General features: G+C 36.4%; 1 protein-coding gene across 6 annotated transcripts in view; it reads left to right on the top strand.

The window, feature by feature from the left end:
• The window catches only part of NFATC3 (nuclear factor of activated T cells 3), a 130322-nt gene that overhangs the window by 26371 nt on the left and 81151 nt on the right, over window positions 1-22800 (top strand). For all 6 annotated transcript variants that reach the window (XM_029926366.1, XM_029926367.1, XM_029926363.1 and 3 more), the window contains exons 2-3: window positions 10703-11837; window positions 14161-14323. In XM_029926366.1, coding sequence (XP_029782226.1) covers window positions 10703-11837; window positions 14161-14323 — 1298 coding nt within the window. The remainder of the gene's footprint in view (window positions 1-10702; window positions 11838-14160; window positions 14324-22800) is intronic.

Here is a 22800-nt window from a genome sequence, read left to right as displayed (position 1 = left end):
TTCAGTTTTATGGCTTTAACTTTTATATTTAGGTCATTGATCCATTTTGAGTTAATTTATGTGTGTGAGGTGGGATTCAGTGTCATTCTTTTGTTATGTGGTTATCCGGTTGTCCTAGCACCATTTGTTTAAGAAACTATTCTTTTCCCATTTAATCATCTTAAAAAATCAAATTGGCCATTGGTGTTTTAGTTTATTTCTATACTCTTATCTTTTATTAGTTTGGAAGGATATGTTTTTTTTTTTAAGTTTTTTTAATGTTTTTATTTATTTTGAGACAGAGAGAGACAGAGCATGAGCAGGGGAGGGGCAGAGAGAGAGAGGGAGACACAGAATCAGAAGCAGGCTCCAGGCTCCGAGCCGTCAGCACAGAGCCCGACACGGGGCTCGAACTCATGAATGTGAGATCATGACCTGAGCTGAAGTCAGAGGCCCAGCCCGCTGAGCCACCCAGGCGCCCCTAGAAGGATATGTTTATCCTAACTCCAATACCACACTGTTTTGATTATTGTTGCTTTGTAGTAAGTTTTGAATTGTGAAATGGGACTTCTTTTTTTCTTTTTCTTTTTCAGTATTGTTCTGGCTTTTCTGGGCCTCTTTCAGTTCCATGTAAATTTGAGGATTAGTCTTCTGCAGAAAAGGTCATTGAAATTTTGGTAGAGATTGCTTTGTGGAATATTAAATCTTCCAATCCCTGAACAAGGGAATTCTTAACCACTGGAGTGCCTGGGTAGCTCAGTTGGATAAGCATCTGATTCTTGATTTCAGCTTGGGTCATAATTCCATAGTCTTGGGATCTAGCCCCATCTTGGGCTCTGTGCTGGACGTGGAGCCCACTTGGGATTTTCTCTCTCTCCCCTCTGTCCCTCCCTGCTCATGTGGTCTCTCTTTGTCAAAAAAAAAAAAAAAAAGGGTGGAAGAGGAATTCTTACCATTTATTTAGTTCCTTAATTTCTTTTAGCAATATTTTGCAGTATTTAGTGTACACATAAATTTATTCCTAAGTATTGTATTCTTTTGGAGGTCGTTGTAAATAGAATTATTTTCTTAATTTACTTTTTATATTGCTCCTTGTTGGGGCATTGAAGCACAACTGAATTTTATGTGTTGATATTCTGCCTTGCAACTTTCCTGAATTTGTTTATTAGCTCTAGTTGTGTTTTTGTGGATTCTGTGGGGTTTTCTATATATAGAATCATGCCATCTGCAAAGAGATAGTTTTACTTCTTCCTTTCCAATTTGGATGCCTTTTATTTCTTTTTATTGCCTAATTGCTTTGGCTAGGACTTCCAGTGCAATGTTGGATAGCACTGATGAAAGTGGCATTATTGTCTTGTTCTTGATCTTAGGGAGAAAGCTTTCAATTTTTCACTAATACATATGTTAGTTGTGGGGTTTTCATAAATCCCCTGATCATTTTAAGGAAGTTCCCTTCTATTCCTAGTTTGCTAGTTTTTTTTTTCATTTATCATGAAAGAGTGTTGAATTTTATAAAATTTTTTTATATCAATTCAGATGATCATGTATTTTTTTTCCTTCATTCTAGTAATTAATTTTCAATTGTCAAATCACCCTCATATTCCTGGGCTAAATTTTATTTAAAAATATGCCATTAGATTTGGTTTGCTAGTATTTTATTGAGGATTTTTGTGTCTATATTTATAAGAGATAGGGTCCGTAGTATTTTTTTTTAAGTTTATTTATTTTGAGAGAGTGTGAGAGAGTGAGAGAGCAGGAGCATGCAGGGGAAGGGTAGAGGGAGAGAGGAAGAGACAGAATCCTAAGCAGGATGCGTGCTGTCAGTGCAGAACCTCTAGCGGGGCTCAATCCCATGACCATGAGATCACAACCTGAGCTGATATCAAGAGTTGGACACTTAACCAGCTAGAACCACCCAGGTGCCCCCGGTCTGTAGTATTCTTGTATCTTTGTCTAGCTTTGTTGTTAGGGTAATACTGTCTCATGGAATGTTCTCTAAATGTTGGGTAGAATTCACCTGTGATGCTGTTTTGGACTTTTTGGGGGGAGATTTTTTGGCTACCAATTCAGTCTCTTTACTTGGTATCGGTCTGTTGAGATTTTCCTGTTTCTTCTGAGTCCATTTTGGTAATTCGTGTGTTTGTAAGAATTTGTTCATTTGTTCCACATTTTCTAATTTGGGTTAATTTCTCATAGTATTATTATCTTAGTATTCTTCTATACATTTTTACCACTGCTAGTTATTATATACCCTAACAGGATCCATTTAAGTTGTACTAAACTGTTATTTTCAACTTTTTCAAAAGTATTCTTGCCCAGAGGTGTTCCATGCAGACTATTCATAGAGGCTAATTCTTCAGTCCTTTTAAGTTTTGTCTTGAGTCTTCAAATAAATAGTGATTGAATGGAAACTGTAACATCTGGTTACACGAGGACCTAAGGAAAACCACTTGAAAACCATTTGTCTTGTTTTGTAATTGTCTATTGATGTTGCTACCAACATTCTCAGGTTTTTAAAATTTTTTTAATGTTTTTTATTTATTTTTGAGAGATAGAGAGAGATAGCATGAGCAGGGGAGGGTCAGAGAGAGAGGGAGACACAGAATCCGAAGCAGGCTCCAGGCTCTGAGCTAGCTGTCAGCACAGAGCATGATGTGGGGCTTGAACCCACGAACTGTGAGATCATGACCTGAGCCGAAGCTGGATGCCTAACTGAGCCACCCAGGTGCCCCCATTCTCAGTTTTTAAATCAAGCATTTTTGCTGAAAGTCTAATACAAGTTTTTTTTTCTCTGAGCAAGGTTCTTCAGTTGCTGCATTCAGTTGAAGTAAATCACCGTTAGTGTGCTTGGCTAACAAATGAGCCATTAAAAAACGTTTTTTGGTTGCAGCCTAATTTTTTGTTATTTTTGTGGAGAAATCCTGCTGTGATAAGGTATTCTGGTTTTTTTTTTTTTCTAAGTTTTCTTTTTGTTTTCCTGTGAGTTGGGTGTATTGTGATGAACTTACTGCAGTAATGCTGATGAATAAGGTATTCTTATAGCACAGCCATAATGTCATTGATAAACATGTTAAACATAATGCTTTGCCATTTAATTTGATAACAAAATGCACATTCCAGTGTGCCTTAGAAGTGCCCTTTTCTCTGTCCTGTTTTGATTTTACAGGACTATACTGTTAAGTTTAAAACAGTGTTGCAGTATGTTTATATGCATTGCCCTCAAAATGCTGTTGTTAGAACTGTGTCACTGGGATGAGATTTGTTAGTGCACCAAGCAGTTATTTCTCACAGCTGCTCAGCTCAACCCTTGTAGCAGGAGAGTACCCATATCCATACATAAGCGAATGAGCATGGATATATTCCAATAAACCTTATTTGTGGACATCAGAATTTGAACTTCATATCATTTTATGTGTCATAAAACAGTATTACTTGATTTTTTTTTCAAGCATTTGAAACTTTTCTTCGCTTGTAGGCTGTGCAGAAACAGGTGGAGGCTAGGTTTGGTCTATGGGCTATATTTTGCTGTTTTAAGACATTTATATATTGCCACATCTTTGTGTGGGGTTCCCTGATGGCTGTAGGAACCGAGCAAATAAAATTTGAGGTGGTCAAATTTCTGAAGCACCATGAATTTGAGAATTCTAGAGTTGGAAATCTGGACCTAGAATTACTTATTGTGGAGAGATTATAGCAACTGCCCATATTTTTCCAGAGCTTGGGCTTTGGTGACACTTGGGAGGAAGATGAAGCATCACATTCCCAAATTTTGTACTCAGATCTCTGCAATGTTTTAAGACATCTAAGACAACAGTTTTGGCAGATATAGTACTATAGACCTAATAAACATTAGGAACCTACTGGGTACTAGATATGCAATGGTCTGTTATTCTCAAATATAATATAAATTTATACTCTCAAATATAAAATGTTACTCCCCTTTTAAAACTCTCTGATGGTTTCCATTATCCTTAGAATAAAATTCGCATATTTTACTGTGATCATTCTAGGTTTTGTTTCTTTTCAGTTCTTTCTCTTCTATTGTTAGCTCAGCCACATATTGGGCCTTTCACTTCCTCAAAGAAATCAAATAATATCTGACTCAGTGTTTGCTTATGCTGTCCCCTTCTGTTCTCCACCGATGCCTGCCCATACTCACCCCCCTTTCATTGTTTGCTGGTTCATATTAATCTTCTAGGTTTTAGCTTATATGCCACCTTCTCAAAAAGGCCATCTTTGTACTTTCTGTAAACTAGGTTTCTTCTTTAGTCTCTGAAATTTCTACCGCTTAGTAGTAGTTACAATGTTTAATTTGTGCTTTTGTCAGTCTCCTCTGATATTGTATACTTTATGAGGGCAGGAGCCATGCATGCATTTGCTATTTGTATCTTATTTACTATTCATATAACTAGCATCTAGAACAATCCTAGAAAATAATGATATTATAAATAGTTGTTGAATGAATGAGCACTTGGTTTCTGGGATGCCTCATTTTTGTGGTTCTTCTTCTAGTTAGGTGACCATTCCTTCTCCTTCCTCATTTTTGTTTATCTCCCTGATTCCTAAACTTTGGAATCTCCTTTGCCTCACTTGCCTGCTTTCTTCTCCATCTGCATTTACTCCTTGCTCCTCTCTCCTAGTCTTAATAACCTTAAATTTTATTTATAGATTAATGACTCCCAAATCTGTATGGCCAACCTGAGACTTTAGGTAGAACTATCTCATTGCTGTCTCCACTTGGAAAGCTTATTAGCATCTCACATTTATGTCCAAAGTAGAATTTTTGATTTTCTGTCTTCCACATTTATCTCACATTTCTTCTTCATTTCAGTAATTAGGAATACTGTTCTCATAATAGTAAAGGCCCTAAACCTTGGTATCATCCTTGACTTTACTCTCTCTATCACATTCAGTCTAATTTCTGTCAACTTTACCTTAAAAACTAAAACAAAACAAAAACCACAACTCAGTTCTTACTATTTCTTCTACTTTTATAACCTACCACCACCCAGGTCCTATGCTCCATTATTTTGCGCCTGGATTATTACAGTAGTCTCACATTATAATATATCAGATCATGACACTCCTTTGCTTAGAACCCTCCAGTAGTTTCTCATCTCTTAATAAAAACCATTTGTAATGTCTTTTTCTCTGAGGCCTCACTTTACTAGCCAGTGTTCCTCTACCCCCAGTCCTTACTGCATCCCCTCACTCAGTTCCCTTTCCACTGGCCTTCTTGCTTTTCCTCATAAAAATCCAAAACTTCTGTCTTCAGCGTTTGCACTTACTGTTTCTTCTACTTGCAGTGTTTTCCCCATAGATTTCTTCTTCTTTTTTTAATGTTTACTTATTTTGAGAGAGAGTGTGAGCAGAGGAGAGACAGAAAGGGAGAAAGAATCCCAAGAGGCTCCTCATTTTCAGCATGGAGCCCATTCAGGGTTCCATCTTAACAATGGCAAGATCATGACCTGCACCAAAATCAAAGGTCCAACAGTCAACTGACTGAACCACCCAGGGACCCCTCCTGTACATTTCTGTATAGCTCAGCTCCTCATATCCTTTTGGAGAAATATTCCTAAATATTGGGGAAAATCTTTTTCTGACCCCCTTATCTAAATTAATTTGGCCCCTGTCTCACTTCTGTTCTCCTTACATGTTTGATTTTTCCTTATAGTAAGTATCACTACCTGACATAACCTTAAAAATAAGGTTGGCTTATTGGCTCAGTTGGTTAAGCATCCCTCTTGATCTCACCTCAGGTCTTGATCTCAGGGTGAGGAGTTCACCGCATTGAGCTCCATGCTGTGCATGAAGCCTACTTAAAAAAATATATCAACTAATCAGTTATTTTACCAGCAAAACATGGGTTCATTCAGAATAGCAGGGAATTGTGATTTGGGGCAAGCAAGCAATGGCAAAACCATAGGCAAATCTGAGAACAAAGGAGAGGAGAGCTCTTTTACGGAGGAAGGTGGGGGAGTTACGAGGACTGTTCTAAAGGAAAAGTCCTTTGACATTAATTGGAGTTTGGAATATACTAGCTTGTCATTGGCTGAGTTGTGACACCCTCTCATTGGCTGGTTGGTTGCCTGTGAAGGAGAAAAACTTCTTCCTCTTTGGAATGGTAAACTGGTATCCACTTGGGGCGCCTGGGTGGCTCAGTTGGTTAAGTGTCTGACTTCTGCTCAGGTCATGTCTTGCAGTTTAGGAGTTTGAGCCCCATGTCAGGCTCTGTGCTGACAGCTTGGAGCCTGAAGCCTGCTTTGGATTCTGCCTCTCCCTCTCTCTTTGCTCCTTGCCTGTTCACACACACACTCTCTCTCTCAAATATAAATAAACATTAAAAAATTAAAAAAACAAACAAACCCAAACTGGTGTCCACTTGGAGTGTTCCTAACTTCCCGTTCATTCTGCAATTGTGCATTCTCACACTTGTAGGGTGTGAGAGCTCCCCCTGCTGGCCTCCTAACTCCATTTTAAATGAAATTTCCTTTTATTATTTTTCACAGTAGAATGTAATTTCTATGAGAATGGGGACTTTGTTTTGTCTACTCTTGTGTTTTCAGTATCTAGAACATGCCTGTTAAATAATGCCACTCAAAGAGTGTTTTTTAAATGAATGATCACTTTGCTTCTGATTTAGGACAAAATACACATATATATTGTTGAAAAGTGAACACCACAAAGTTAGCAGCATCCTAGAAGTGACAAAATGGGAATATACAAAGAAATTGATTTATCAGTGACCTTGTTGAACTGGTGAAATAACCAGTTCTGGAGTTGTCCTACCTTTGGACCTCTTGTTATGTTGGAAAATACCCTCCCTCCCTTCAGGTACTTTCAATTGGTTTGTCTGGTTTTTGCAGCCTAGAAACATTGTATTTCATACAGAACCATTTAAGTCTTAAATTACATTAACATCCTGATTGGAGAAACTAAAGTAAAACTGATATACATGTCCTAGTAATACATATTAAAACAAGTCTTCTAAAACAAATGTCTCTCCATAGTAGGAGTGTTAAAAATGGTTGCCCTAAGGTCTAGTAACTCTACCTTTAGGAACTTATTCTTGGAGAGGGATTCAAAAGAAGAGAAAAAGCTGTATGTATACAGATGTTCAATGCTACATTATTTATAAAAATAAAAAGTAGGAAATAGCTATGATCATTGACTTGACATTTTACATGACCTTGAAAATTGCTTAGGAATTTCTTATAAGCCTCAATAAAATATAAAAAACATTAAAGGACAAGGTTTTATGTTACACAGGCAAAACAAATCTAGGCTGTTAGAAGTCAGTATATTGGTTTCTTTTGGTAACCTTGGAAAGGTAATGACTTGGAAGCAAGCCAAAGTGGGGCTTTTGGGAGACAGAGATACATAGTGCAGGTGGGGGGGGCGGGCAGAGAGAAAGGGTGACACTGAAGCTGAAGACAGGCTCCACGGCTCTGAGCTGTCAGCACAGAGCCCGATGCAGGGCTTGAACCCATGAATCATGAGATCATGACCTGAGCCAAAGTTGGACACTTAACCAACTGACACTCAGACACCCCTGGAATTTTTTTAAGGGTAATGTTATAGGGTATGTCTTATGTGACAGTTTGTCAAGCTGTATATGATGTGTGCACTTTTATGATGTATTGTGCATTTTAATAAAAGGTTAAGGAAAAAACTGCCAAAGTATTATGGTCCACGGCTATGTAAAAATATATACATATGTAGACAGATATATACATGGAAATGTTAAGTGTTAGGTGATCACATTTGTTTATGATTTTCTTAAAGTCAGATAAGAAAGAAATGCCCCATGTCAGTGTTTGTGCTGACATATCAGAGCCTGGAGCCTGCTGTAGATTCTGTGTCTCCCTCTCTCTCTGCCCCTCCCCCACTTGCTCGCTCTAGCTCACTTGCTTTCTCTCTCTCTCTCAAAATAAAGACATAAAAATTTTTTAAATGTTTATTACTTTTTAAAAACTTATTTATTTTTTATTTATTTATTTTACATTTATTTACTTTTGAGAGACAGAGCATGAACAGGGGAGGGATAGAGAGTGAGTGAGACACAAAATCCAAAGCAGGCTCCAGGCTCTGAGCTAGCCATCAGCGCAGAGCCCTATGTAGGGCTCGAACACATGAACTGTGAGATCTGACCTGAGCCAAAGTTGGACGGTCAACTGACTGAGACCCCCAGGCACCCCTGTTTTTAACATTTAAAAATCATTTTTTAAGAGTTAGATACTGTATTTTTAAAAATTTCTTTGTAATGTTTATTTATTTTTGAGAGAGAGAGCATGAGCAGGGGAAATAATGTTTATTTTTGAGAGAGGGAGACACAGAGTCGAAAGCAGGCTCCAGGCTCTGAGCTGTCAGCACAGAGCCTGACGCAGGGCTTGAACTCATGAACTGCAAGATCATGACCTGAGATGAAGCTGGATGCTTAACTGACTGAGCCACCAGGTGCCCCTAAAAATCATTTTTAATTGTGATAAAATATGCATAATACTAGGGATGCCTAGCTGGCTCAGTTGGTAGAGCATGAAACTCTTGATCCCCGGGTCATGAGTTCGAGCCCCATGTTGGATGCAGAGTTTACTTAAAAGTTGAAAAATATATACACACACAATACTGTTTTTATTTATATTTTTATAACTGTATTATTGAGATGTAATTCACATACCATACCATACAATATTTACAGAGTAGTATAACCACCACTACAGTCAATATTAGAACATTCCATCAGTCCAGAAAGAAATCAATATCCACTCGAAGTCACTTCCGATTTCCCCCAGACCTCTTCTTTTTGTTGTTTAATTAAGTAATTTATTTTTATTTGAATATCGTTGAAACACAGTGTTATGTTAGTTTCAGATGTACAACATCGTGATTCAGTATCTCTGTACATTATGCTATGCTTACCACAGTCGTTTATTTTTAAAAGCTTTTTTCTCCCTCTTTTGTTACATTTATTTTTAAAAGCCCCCCCCCTTCTTTTAATGTCAAATGTAGGTTTTCTTCTTTGGAGCTCTGATCTTCCTGCTTATTTTGATTCACTAAGTGGAGTGAGAGAATTGTGTGAGTGATGTGCTTAAAAGGATGTTTCAGTTTATTAGGAAATACTTCAGAGTTAAAAAAAAAAAAGAATATAACATACCCATCTCAAATTTTAAAAAGGGAAAGATGAGGTCTTTAACATGTAGTGAGTTCTTGCTAAATGTTAGTCATTATATTAGGTTGCTTGTCTTCATATTGTCTTGTGTGCTTTAGTTGATGTTGATATTCACCTCTTGACAATTTTATAGAAAAAGAGACTGCCTTGGAAAACTGAGGTTCAAGCAGGTTCAATAACTCGTCCAAGTTTGCAAAGCTTTGGAATAGCAGAGCCAGGGTTTAAAACTTAGGGGGTTTTGTTACATAGTACATGTAAAAATTCTTTACTGAATGTGTTCACTAATCGAATGTTTTAAATATATTTTTAAATTTTTTAATGTTTATTTTTGAGAGAGAGCACGCACGCGCGTGTGCACACGCATGGACACGGACACACACACACACACACACACACACACACACACCCATCAGGGGAGGGACAGAGAGTGAGGGAAACAATCTGAAAATCCAAAGCAGGCTCCAGGCTCTGAGCTGTCAGCACATAACCTGATGCGGGGCCCGAACCTACAAACCGTGAGGTCGTGACCTGAGCTGAAGTCAGATGGTCAACCCACTGAACCACCCAGGTACCACCACTAACCACATTTAAAAAGTTATACCATTATGAGGTTTACTTTAATAATCTATCATAAGTTAAAAGCTGTCATGAGTTATTTTCTAGTTGAGTTAAAGGACCCAATGGGATCATGTGGCTCTTGCAACCTGGTCTGCTCTATTTAAAGATGTGAATTCTTGATGGTATGATGGTGGAGAAAAAAGCTACTGTTAATCATAAAAATTTCTTCAACAAAAAGTTCTGGGACTACTGCAAGGAAACTGAGGCCTGAGGTTAAATAATATGACTAAGAACTCACAGAATCTAGGTCTCCTGAGTTGAGACTGTAATTCTTTTCATTAGTAAACTTAGTAGTGTGTGTGCTTATAACTAAAAACCTTTCAAAGACTTTGTTCTGTCATTAATACCATTTTAACTTGCACACCCCAGATGAGGCTGAATTTATGTGATTATATCATTTTATAATCCTATGAATGTTTTTTGGAACTATGGATATGATTTTTTTCATAGAAGCATTTATTTTCAGATGGTTTCTGATTCTCATTTTAGAAAATGGAAATAAAAAAATTACATATATAATGACAAATATAAATATGTAATAATTACATGTATCTGCAGAAATAATCTGATATCTTTTTTAAAAAAACACATGTCAGGGTACCTGGCTGGCTTATTTGATAGAGCATGTGACTTTTGATCTTGGGGTTGTGAGTTGGAGCCCCACATTGGGTGTAGAGATTACTTAAAAATAACAACAACAACAACACATTGTTGGTTCTGGCAAAGAAGTGATTTGAAAGTAAATAAAACATACACACCATTCTCTTAGTGGAGCTAATGGTACACATTTTATGTCCGACTTTTTTCTCTCAATATTATTATTTACTTTCTCATCTAGTAATTTGTACATCTAAATTTTCTAATTTCTTGTTTTGTTGATTTTTTCTTTTTTTTCTGTTTTTTTGTTTTTGTTTTTGTTTTGCTTTCCCCCCATAGATCTTGAGCCAGATGATTGTGCATCCATTTACATCTTTAATGTAGATCCACCTCCATCTACTTTAAACTCACCACTTTGCTTACCACATCATGGATTACCGTCTCACTCTTCTGTTTTGTCACCATCGTTTCAGCTCCAAGGTCACAAAAACTATGAAGGAACTTGTGAGATTCCTGAATCTAAGTACAGCCCATTAGGTGGTCCCAAACCCTTTGAATGTCCAAGTATTCAGATTACATCCATCTCTCCTAACTGTCATCAAGAAATAGATACTCATGAAGATGACCTACATATAAATGATCCAGAAAGGGAATATTTGGAAAGGCCTTCTAGAGATCATCTCTATCTTCCTCTTGAGCCATCCTACCGGGAGTCTTCCCTTAGTCCTAGTCCTGCCAGCAGCATCTCTTCTAGGAGCTGGTTCTCAGATGCATCTTCTTGTGAATCTCTTTCACATATTTATGATGATGTGGATTCGGAGTTGAATGAAGCTGCTGCCCGATTTACTCTCGGATCCCCTCTGACTTCTCCTGGTGGCTCACCAGGAGGTTGTCCTGGAGAAGAGTCCTGGCATCAACAGTATGGACTTGGACACTCCTTGTCACCCAGGCAATCTCCCTGCCACTCTCCTAGATCTAGTGTCACTGATGAGAATTGGCTGAGCCCCAGGCCAGCCTCAGGACCCTCATCAAGGCCTACTTCCCCCTGTGGGAAGCGACGGCACTCCAGTGCTGAGGTTTGTTATGCTGGGTCCCTTTCACCCCATCATTCACCTGTTCCTTCTCCTGGTCACTCCCCCAGGGGAAGTGTAACAGAAGACACCTGGCTTAATGCTTCTGTCCAGGGTGGATCAGGCCTTGGCCCTGCACTTTTTCCCTTTCAGTACTGTTTAGAGACTGATATCCCTCTGAAAACAAGGAAGACTTCAGAAGATCAAGCTACCATACTACCAGGAAAATTAGAGCTCTGTTCAGATGACCAAGGGAGTTTATCACCATCCCGGGAGACTTCAATAGATGATGGCCTTGGATCTCAGTATCCTTTAAAGAAAGATTCATCTGGTGACCAGTTTCTTTCAGTTCCTTCACCTTTTACCTGGAGCAAACCAAAGCCTGGCCACACCCCAATATTTCGGTGAGTTGATGGAAATTGCTGCTGGTCATTTTTCATGCTTATGTGTTACTGGTGGCATGTAACTGCATCATCTATATGGAATGGTTTGATGGCCCCCCTTGTTTTCCATTATCTTCTAGACAAATCAGTTAAAGTCTGCATTTATTTTCCTTTTAGTCTTAAAAAGCCTTAAGATAGGCTAGGCTTGTCATTTTAAAAATATATGAATTATAGATAATAATATATAAAAACATATATTAATTGTAGATAATAAATTATATTGAAGAATTTCCTAGAAAGATTTTTCTTATCTAAAAAGCTTTTTGTAAAAGGTTGATTATAGTATGAGTTAAATTACTAAAAAAAACTTAATTGGGAACAGGCTTTTTATATTTTTAGGACCTTATTATACAAATGAAATTTGTATATTGTGGCAAGTTTTTTCATAATTTATTTTTTAATTTTTGACTTTATAAATTTGACTTTTGTAGAGAAATTTAAACATTTTTTGTATTTAAATTTGTTTTCTGCATGGGTTTTGGATTTTGTGTTAATTTGAAAGCCTTACCCCAGTCTAAAATAATTACAAATAAACAAAAGTCTAACTTGCACATTTTAAATAAAAGTTTATGTAAACATTATTTTCTAATGTATGTAATATATAATATATATTAATTATATTTGTTTGTTCACATATATTATGTATTAGTTGTATATATATGAATATATATTTGAATTTTGAGTTTAACTAGGAGCTGAAACAGAGGACAGTGTAAGAGTAAGTAAACAAATGAGTGTAAGAGCAAGTAATTCTAGATAAGAACTGGAGTAAGAACGGTACACCTCATTCCAAAGGACTTATCAGTTATCACAGTCCTATTTTACAGAATCAATCTAGTCTATATAATTGTTTAGAAAAGACAACTTTTATTATGTATTAAACCTGCACATGGTGGAGTTGGATTTGTTTGCTTCTCTAAAATGCTTTTTCATTGGTGTGAGTGTTTATTTCTACATCCACATCTTTAGGAAAATGTAATGTGGAATTATGGTATTGAAGACATCTTTGAGCCTATCATTCTCCTTTTGAAAATGATCTCAATCTTTTTAGGGGTTTGCTTAAGTCTGCGGAACAAGTATAGAAACTAGCTGAGAGTTGAAGTTTTTTCAGACTAATAAAAATTAATACCTTTGAGCTTCATAATAGTAAAGCTAGGCTGAGGCTATTCAGAGAAGCAATTTAGGAATACTAGCAGTAAATGAATGAAGCAGTGTAAGAATGGTAGCATTTCAGAGGTGGAAGAGACCTTTAAAAGTCCAGTTTCACTAGTCACTAAAAATATATATATATATATTTTTTTGCTTTTTTTGGGGGAGGGGAGAGTGCAAGCGGGGGAGGGGCAGAGAGAGAGGGGACAGATGATCTGAAGCGGCTCTGTGCTGACTGGCTGACAGCAGTGAGCCTGATGTGGGGCTCAAACTCCTGAATTGAGAGATCATGACCTGAGCCAATGTTGGACACTCAACCAACTGAGCTACCCAGGTGCCCCAAAAAGATATTTTTAAATAAATTATTGTAGTTTTGGTCCTTTAAATATTTGACCTACAGACATATAAGTTGTTTCTTTTCTAAATCTCATATTTTCATTGTTAATAGATCTAAATGAACTTATATCCCTTTAAGCTGTTTAAATTTTCTTATTCATCAACTGACATTTTCTATAAAATTGATATTTAGAGTGCTGCAGTGATAGACCTTATACTTTTTTAGCCAAGTGTGTAGTGAAATTAAATTTGTGCCTCAAATTGCAGTATATTGCTGCCTGTGAGCAGTATACAGTATTTTAGAGAAACAGGGAAACAAGCAATAGGGAGAAAGTGGATAAGCAACATGTACAATAGACTAACTTCTAGAGCCACACACCAGAGATGGAGACATATATACTGAGATACAGGGATACTCGGATCCTTAGACACTGATAACACATACACAGAGATGGACATTTTTGCTTAAAAATTATTCTTTTGATTGTTTTTACAATTATGTACACAATAGTTGAGAACCATTCAGTTTTACAAAATGTTAGAATTTGTCATTTTTAAAAAATACAGGAAACCAAAATGTAAATGAAATAAATGATATTATTCTTTGGGTTATAGAATTATTTGTTAAGTACCCATCATATCCAATGTTATAACTTACTAAATGAAGTTTTATTTTGGACTACTCTGTTTCAAGGTCACAGGAGGAAGGAAATGTTGGTTGCTGGCAAAGAAAGGATCTAAATCATTGCTTGGCAATAATAGCATGGTGAAATGCATTTTTTGTGTGTTTCGTTTATAGCACATCTTCATTACCTCCACTAGACTGGCCTTTACCAACTCATTTTGGACAATGTGAACTGAAAATAGAAGTGCAACCTAAAACTCATCATCGAGCCCATTATGAAACCGAAGGTAGCCGAGGAGCAGTAAAAGCATCTACCGGGGGACATCCTGTTGTAAAGGTACGAGTTGGGGCTTCTTTTGGAGATATCATACATTTGTTGATGATAAAGTCTGTTCATTTAGGTACTACTGAGCCCAGAAAGAGAAAATTCAAAGCTTGAAGCTTCTGTTGAGGTTTTGTGTTCTTGTTGATACGGCAGCACTTCTGCATTGAGGGTTTTTTTTGCTAAGGTGAAACATATTCTTTTGATTATGGACTAACTCTCCATCTGAGGAGAGGAAAGATTATAGTGGTCAAACAGTTGTTTTTCTCATTTAAAAGAACAAAAAAACAACTATATTATAAATATAATACATGCTTGTTTAAAATCCAAGTAATACCAAAAAATAGAATAAAGAAATAAATTACCCCAAATCTAAACCCCTCAGAAATAAACAGTTGTTAATATTTTATTAGCATTCCACATAATTCTTTGTGTATATTTAGTGTAAGTCTGAATGGATGGCTAGAAAATAGAATGATTTTTTTATGGATAAGATTATACTGAACATCTGTGTGATTAAAATGTTTAATTTATTTTCATTTGAATTTATTAGAAAAAACTAATGCGAAATCATAAAAATGTATAATAGTTGAGCATGTGAAATATATTTAAATTTGGTAAATTTTGAATCATAATAGTTGAATATTAACTTTAATGTTATTTGAATAAAATATTTATCAAATGAAACAGAAAAAGTAAGAACTCCCAAATCTTAGATATTGTTCTTCCCACTCAGAGATCCTAAAAAGATCTAAAGTTAAAGATACTAAATTATTGAGAAACTGAGTCACTATTTTAGATGGTTTGAATTGACTCCCTGCTTTGAAAAATGAGATGATGGTCTGTCTTAAACTTCTCCTGCTCTGTTCTCTACCTCCTGAATTGTGTTGCTTCTGTTATTTCCCCTTGCAGATCTACAGCCGTTTTCCACCCTTGTACCCTTCCACCCTCCGTTGTTTGGCTTTAGTCCTGTACCTCGTTGGATTCAGTGATTACTACTAATTTCTACATATTTCATTGTTACATGTTTTTGTTTAAGGAAGGCTTTAGATTCTGTGTTTGTTGGGTTCTTTCATGTTTGAGAACATTTGTTGCCTTAAATACCCAAACATCAGAATGCCTGTATATATAATCTTGAGTCACCTATTTTCTGTCTCAGAACTTGTCGTAATGCATTGTTTATTGTGGATGAATTAATTTTATCTGAAGTGAATTTGAACAGATACAGCCTGTGAACTATCATTTCCTGTATCAGCCATGCTTTATGATTTATCATTATCTAAACAATATTTCATAGTTCTTGACAAACAAAGCTTTACCTTTTAGGTGGGTTTTTAAATGACTTGTAGCAAAAAATATCAGTTACAGAAAAAGATCAGGTTTGTGGTTACCAGTGAGGGAATTGGATGAAGGTGGTCAGAAGGTACAAACTTCCAGTTAGAAATAAGTACTGAGGATGTAGTGTACAACATAATGATTACAGCTAACACTACTATATGGTATATTTGAAAGTTGCTAACACTAGATTCCAAAAGTTCTCATCACAAGGAAAATAGCCTTTTTTTCCTATTTTTGGTAAGTATTTGAGGTGATGGATGTTAGCTAAATTTATCATAGTAATTGTTCACAACATATAAAAATCAAGTTATTTATATACCTCAAATTTATTCACTGCTTTATGTCATTTGTCATAGGAATTCTGCCATTTGTGTTTTTTTATTAAAAAAAATTTTAGTATTTTGAGAGAGAGAGAGCATGCGCTTATGAGTGGGGGCAGGGTAGAGAGAAGAAGACAAATAAGTCGACGCAGGCTCCAGGCTCTGAGCTGTTAGCACAGAGCTCAAAATAAGGCTCAAAATCATGAAGTATGAGATCATGACCTGAACAAAGTCACATGCTCAATTGACTGGGCCACCCAGGCATGTCCTATTTGTTATTAGAGTCACTTTTGCTCTTAAATGAGAGCTTATTTCAGTTTATTAAGGAAGAAGATTCATTGCTTCATTTACTGTCTCTTTTATTTTTCTTACCAGGAAAGAAATTCTTAACAAATGTTTAAATGAATAAAAATTTTTTGAGAGTCCCAAATGGTTTGTTGCTACAGTATTCCTTTAATTACAAACTGCTTCTCTGAGATGCCTGGTGGCTCAGTTGGTTAAGAAGCTGACTCTTGATTTCGGCTCAGGTCATGATCTCATGATTCATGAGATTGAGCCCTGAGTCGGGCTCTGTGCTGACAGTGTGGTCTGCTTGGAATTTTCCCTTTCTCACTCTTGCTGCCCCTCCCCTGCTTGTGTGTGTTCTCTCTTTCCCTCTCTCTCTCTCTTTCGCAAAATAAATAAATAAGCATTTAAAAGAAGAATTAAAAAGATAAAAAATAACTGGTTTTCCTTTGGGGCTCCTGGCTGGCTCCATTGAGTGTGCAACTCTCTCTCGGGGTCGTGAGTTTGAACCCTAAATTGGGTATAGAGATTACTAAAAAACAAACTGGTTCTCTGCTTAAGAGGAGACTTTTTTTTTTAATAACTTGTTGCTTGAAGAAACATATTACACTTGAAATTACAGACCTAACCAGAGTATGTCTGGATGCTGCTGGTTCTTTATCAGTCTTTCCAAGCACCTGTGATACTCCCTTTCAATCTGAGATTCTTTCTTCCTTTATACAAAAAAATCTAGATTATGTATTTATATACATTTCCTGTCCATTTGTTTTGTCCTTTACTTTAGGGACTCCAATTACTAGTCAGATGTCAGCTTGTCTTTGTTTATGTCTTTGTTGTGTTTTTTTCCCTCTGGTTACTATAAAGTAATAGAGTAATAGAGTAATAATATTTATTGTAATTATTTTTTAAAGCTCTAACTCTGATGTTTTTGATCTATTTGTCACTTGCTGTTCCTAATTTAGCTTTTAATTTTTTCTTATGTTTATTTTTGAGAGAGAGAGAGAGAGGAAGACAGAATATGAACAGGGGAGGGGCAGAGAGAGGGAGGCACAGAATCTTAAGCAGGCTCCAGGCTCTGAGCTGTCAGCACAGAGGCCGACGCAAGGCTTAAAGCCACAACCATGAGATATGACCTGAGCCAAAGCCGACACTCAACTGAATGAGCCACCCAGGTGTCCCTCTCATTTATCTTTTAGATCTGCAGTTGTGTCTTGAACTTTAATTTGATTCTTTATCTCCATTTTCCACTTATTTGATATTTTATCATTATATTTTGTTTCATTTATTGAATTACATTCTTTTTTTTTTTTTTTAATGTTTATTTTTGAGAGAGAGAATGTGAGTTGGGAGGGGCAGAGGGAGGTGGGAGACAGAGGATCCGAAGCAGGCTGTGCGCTGACAAGAGCTAGCCCAATAAGGGCTTAAATTCAAAAATCATGAGATCGTGACCCGAGCTAAAGTTGGACACTCAATGCACTGAGCTCCTACTGAATTTATATTCTTAAATTTTTTAGCGTGGAACATTACTTTAATAATTTCTGGGTTTTGTCTTTGTATGTTTTTTGAGGGGGAGGTTTTGTTTTCATTTTTATTACATTAGTGAAATGTCATATAACTTGTTCCTTTTTTTATTAAATAAAAACAAAAGCAAAAACTGTATGCTGTGATTGCCTAATTGCCATGCCTTTTTTTCTCCATTTTGTTCAAGAGCTTTGGTCTGTAGCCTGAGGAGATTGGGGTAAAGAGATACGGAATTAGTTTAGGGTAGGCCTTCTTGGGTTTGGCTCAGGAGAGTGAACAATATCATGTATTATGGCCCACTCCCAGTACTCTAGTATGTATCATATTTTCATGAGTTGTGCTTGTTCTCCTAGCACAGCACAGAGTTCTGGAAGATGGTCAGCACTCCTGACCTTTTCTGCCCTGCCAGAAGCCCTGGAGCATAATGTAGTATCTTTTATTCTTGAGGAAAAGTTTTCCCTTGACTTTTTTCAGAGCTAGCCACTTAGAACTTTGATTTATTTTGCTGCAAATTAACATTAGTTAGCTTTTTTCTATTTGGGTTTTTCATTTTATTACTTTTACCCCATTAATGTATGTATTAATTTTACTTTTCTTATTTTCTTATTTAAATTTTTTTTAAACATTTATTTATTTTTGAGAGACAGAGAGAGACAGTGTGATCAGGGGAGGGACACACACAGAATCCAAAGCAGGCTCCAGGCTCTGAGCTGTCAGCACAGAGCCCAACATGGGGCTCAAACTCACAAACTGTGAGATCATGATGTGAGTCAAAGTTGGACGCTTAACTGACTGAGCCACCCAAGCGCCCCTCTTATTTTTTGAAGTTTATTTTTAGGGAGAGAATGAGAGAATGTGTGCACATGAGTGGAGGAGGGGCAGAGAGATCGGGAGAGAGAGAGAAAGAGAGAGAATCCCAAGCAGACTCCACCCCAGTGTGGACCCCAATTTGGGGCTCGACTCTGTACGATGAGATCATGACCTGAGTGGAAACCAAGAGTTGGATGCTTAACTGACTGAGCCACCTTGGCTCCCCTGTTTATTTATTTATTGTTATTATTTTTTAAGTTTATACTTATTATTTTTACTTACCTTTTCCTGGTGGATGAAGGTATGGGTTAGTTAGTAATTGTGCCACATAAATCTTAATCTTCTGTTTCACATTCCCTATACTTCCACCACCACATACATATACATTTTGGTTATTTTGTTAGGTGTTGGGTGAAGAAGATTGTGATACTACTTCATTCCATTGTCTTTATCCACAAGTTCTAATAATCAGAGAAGAATAAGCATTGCATGATGAAAGCAGGTCATCTCAAATTGGAAATGGAATTGATGCCTAATTGTATATACTCTGTGACATTTGCAGGGTTGTGTGCTTCGTAGGGAAACTCTTCATTTAAAAAAAATTTTTTTTAATGTTCTTTATTTATTTTTGAGAGACAGAGAGAAAGACAGTGGGAACAGGGGAGGGTCAGAGAGAGAGGGAGATACAGAATCTGAAGCAGGCTGCAGGCTCTGAGCTAGCTGTCAGCACAGAGCCCAACATGGGGCTCAAACCCACGAACCGTGAGATCCTGACCTGAGCGGAAGCTGGACACTCAACCGACCGAGCCTCCCAAGTGCCCCAGCTCTTCATTTCTGTATGTCCACTTCTGAGACTTCATTTTTTCCACTAACAGAGGTGGCCCTTTTCTAGCATCTAAGAAGACTATTTGTAGATTTCTCTGCTACTCTGAGAACTTTGTAATGCTCAGGAAAGGAAGGCATCATTTGCCATTACACACTGGTCTGAACATCACACATGTGAGTGGCATGTTTGGTTCTCAAGACCAAAAAAAAAAGCCTTGAATTTGCTCTCTCTGTTTTCTTTTAAACATTTTGTTGCTGTCTAAGAATATATCACTAAAGTACACAAGTCTTAACATGTACAGCTCAGTGAATTTTTAACATACACATACCCATAAAATTACCACAAAGGTTAAGCTATAAAATATTTTTGACACCCAGAAGACTCCCGTGTTCCCTTCCCAGTTTGTATCCCCCGAAGTTAATCATGCCTCTGAACTTATCATCACAGATATTTCTTTTTATTCTTGAATTGTGTATAAATGTGATCATAGAGTATATCCTATTTTCTGTCTGGCTTCTTTTACTCAACATTATGACTGTGAGATTCATTCCTGGGGGGGGTAGTTTTTCTTTGCTATATCACATTCTGTTGCAGTAATTTGCTATAATTTCTTCATCTGTCCTCCTATTTGTAGACACTTGGTTTGTATCCAGTTTGAACTATTTTGAATAAAGCTACTATGTTCTTTTTTCTCTTTTTTAACACATCTCAATTTTTATTTTTTATATTAATTCCAATATAGTTAACATACGGTGTACTATCTCTATTTTTTGATTGATAGGGTGTTCAGCTTTTTTTGGCAATATATCCATGAGTGGAATTGCTGGTATTTCAAAGTACCCATTTCAGTTTTCACTGTAGACCAGCCATGTATGGAGGTTTCAGTTATTCCACATCTTCACCAGTACCAACACCTGGTTGCTGGTATTTTTTAACTTTCAGTAGGGTTGTAGTAGAATCATACTGGTTTTAATTTGTGGTTACCTGATGACCAGTGATGTTGAAAATCTTTTCAAATGTTTGTTCAGACATTTGTCTGTCCTCTTCTGTGAAATGTTGGTTTATGTCTCTTGACCAATTTTTAAATTGTCTCTTTTTCTTACTGATTTGTAGGGTTTTTAAATATTTTGAATATAAGTTTTTTGTTAGGTATATGCATTGCAAGTAATTTCTTCTTCTCTTTTGCTTGCTTTTTTTTTTTTTTTTTTTTTACTTTTGCTGTTTTTGTTGTTTGTTTTGAGAGAGAAAGTGAGCAGGGGACCAATAGAGGGAGAGGGAGAGAGAATCTTAAGCAGGCTCCACACCCAGGGTGAGGCTTCTGTCTCACCACTTTGAGATCATGACCTGAGCCAAATCAAGAGTTGGACTTTTAACTGACTGAGCCACCCAGGCATCCCTCGATGTGTGTTTTGATGAATGGAAGTTTAAATTTTAATAAAGTCCAGATTACTAATATTCTTTTTCCCAAATAGTGCTTTTATGTCCTGTTCAACAACCTTTGCATAACCAAGGTTATGAAGGCAGTTTGTCTCTTGTGTTTTATTCTGGAAGTTTTATTGCTTTGCCTTTTATATTTAAGTCTATGATCTTTTTCAAATTATTTTTTGTGTATGCACTAAAGGGGTATGGGTTAACCCCCCCTTTTTTATTGCTAGAAGTTGACTCAGTACCCATCTTTTTTCTACTGTACTACATTGGTGCCTTTGTCATTAATCAGGTGACCATATACTGTGGCATTCTTTCTTAACTCTTCATTCCATGCCATTGGACTATTTGGTCTTAGTACCATCACTACAGTGCCTCAATTATAATAGCTTTACAATAAATCTTATGATTTGGTAGTATGAGTCTTCTTTGAAGATTCTTCTGACTATTCTAGGCCCTTTGCATTTTTTTAATGGATTTTAGAGTCAGATTGTTGCTATCTACCCCCTTCCCTTAAAAGAAAAAAAAAAGCCCATGGGGATTTTGGTTAGGATTACCTTGAAAGTGTAGGTCGGTTTGGAAATAATTGACCTCTTAATAGTATTGATGCTTTCAGTGCATTGATATGGTTTATTCATCCATTTATTTAGGTATTATTTAATTCCTCTCTGCAGTGTTTTATAGTTTTCAAAGTAGAAATCTTTTACATCTTTTGTTATTCCAGTTTCAGTGTTTTTATGCTCTTATTATATTTTTATTTAATTTTTTGTTTCTAGAATATAGAAATCTAATTAATTTTTTAAATATTGGCTTTATATTTTTGACCTAATCGTTTATTTTATCTTCTTTTGGGTTTTCTAAATAGTTGGGTCTTTGAATAATAACTGTTTTACTTCTTTCTTTGTAATTTTTATACTTTTCCCCCCAAAATTTTTATTGTGGTAAAATACACTTAACATAAAATTTATCATTTTAAATATTTTTACATGTATGGTTTAGTGGTATCAAATACATTCATGATGTTGTATAACTTTGACCACCATAGGTCTCCATAGCTCTTTTCATCTTGTAAAACTGAAACTCTATATCCCTCTTCTTTGTCCCCTGAGCCCCTGGAAACCACCATTCTACTTTTGTCTCTATGATGTTGACTCCTCTGAGTACTTTATATAAGTAGAATCATACAGCATTTGTCTTTCTGTGACTGGCTTATTTCACTTACCATAATGTCCTTAAGGACATCCATGTTGTAACATATATCAGCATTTCCTTTTTCTTTAAGGCAGCTTAATATTTCGTTGTATACACATTTTGCTTGTCCATTCATCCATCAGTAGACATATGAGTTGCTTCCACATTTTAGTTGTTGTGAATAACATTGCTATAACGTGGATATGCAGATATCTTTTCGAGACCCTGCATTCAATTCCTTTCAGTATATACCCAGAAATGGATTGCTGGATCATATGGTAATTCTACCTTTAATTTTTATTAATTTTTTATTTTAAAAATTTTTCAGAGAGAGAGAGAGAGCATTAGTAGGTAGGGAGCAGAGGGAGAGAGAGAATCTTAAGCAAGGTTCTATTCTACAACCTTGGGATCATGACCTGAACTGAAATCAAGAGTAGAAAGCTCAACCAAGCCACCCAGATGCCCCTCTACTTTTAATTTTTAACCACCAGTCTCACCAGCAGTGTACAAGGATCCCAGTTTTTCTGTGTCCTTGCCAATGCTTGTTGCTTTCTGTTTTTTTGATAGCAGCCATCCTAATAAATGTAAGTGTGAGGTGGTATCTCATAGTTGTGGTTTGCATTTTCCTGTTGGTCAGGGAGTTTGAGCATTTTTTATATTTATTTACCATTTGCATAACTTCTTTGGAGAAATGTGTTTTCATATTTTTTGCCCATTTTCTGAAATAGGTGGTGTGTTTTCAGTTTTTGAGTTTTAGGAGTTCTCTCTTACTCTCT

Source organism: Suricata suricatta, chromosome 16, assembly GCF_006229205.1.
Source record: "Suricata suricatta isolate VVHF042 chromosome 16, meerkat_22Aug2017_6uvM2_HiC, whole genome shotgun sequence".
In the NCBI taxonomy this organism is placed as follows: domain Eukaryota; kingdom Metazoa; phylum Chordata; class Mammalia; order Carnivora; family Herpestidae; genus Suricata; species Suricata suricatta.
This window is presented reverse-complemented; position numbering and strand designations above follow the sequence as displayed.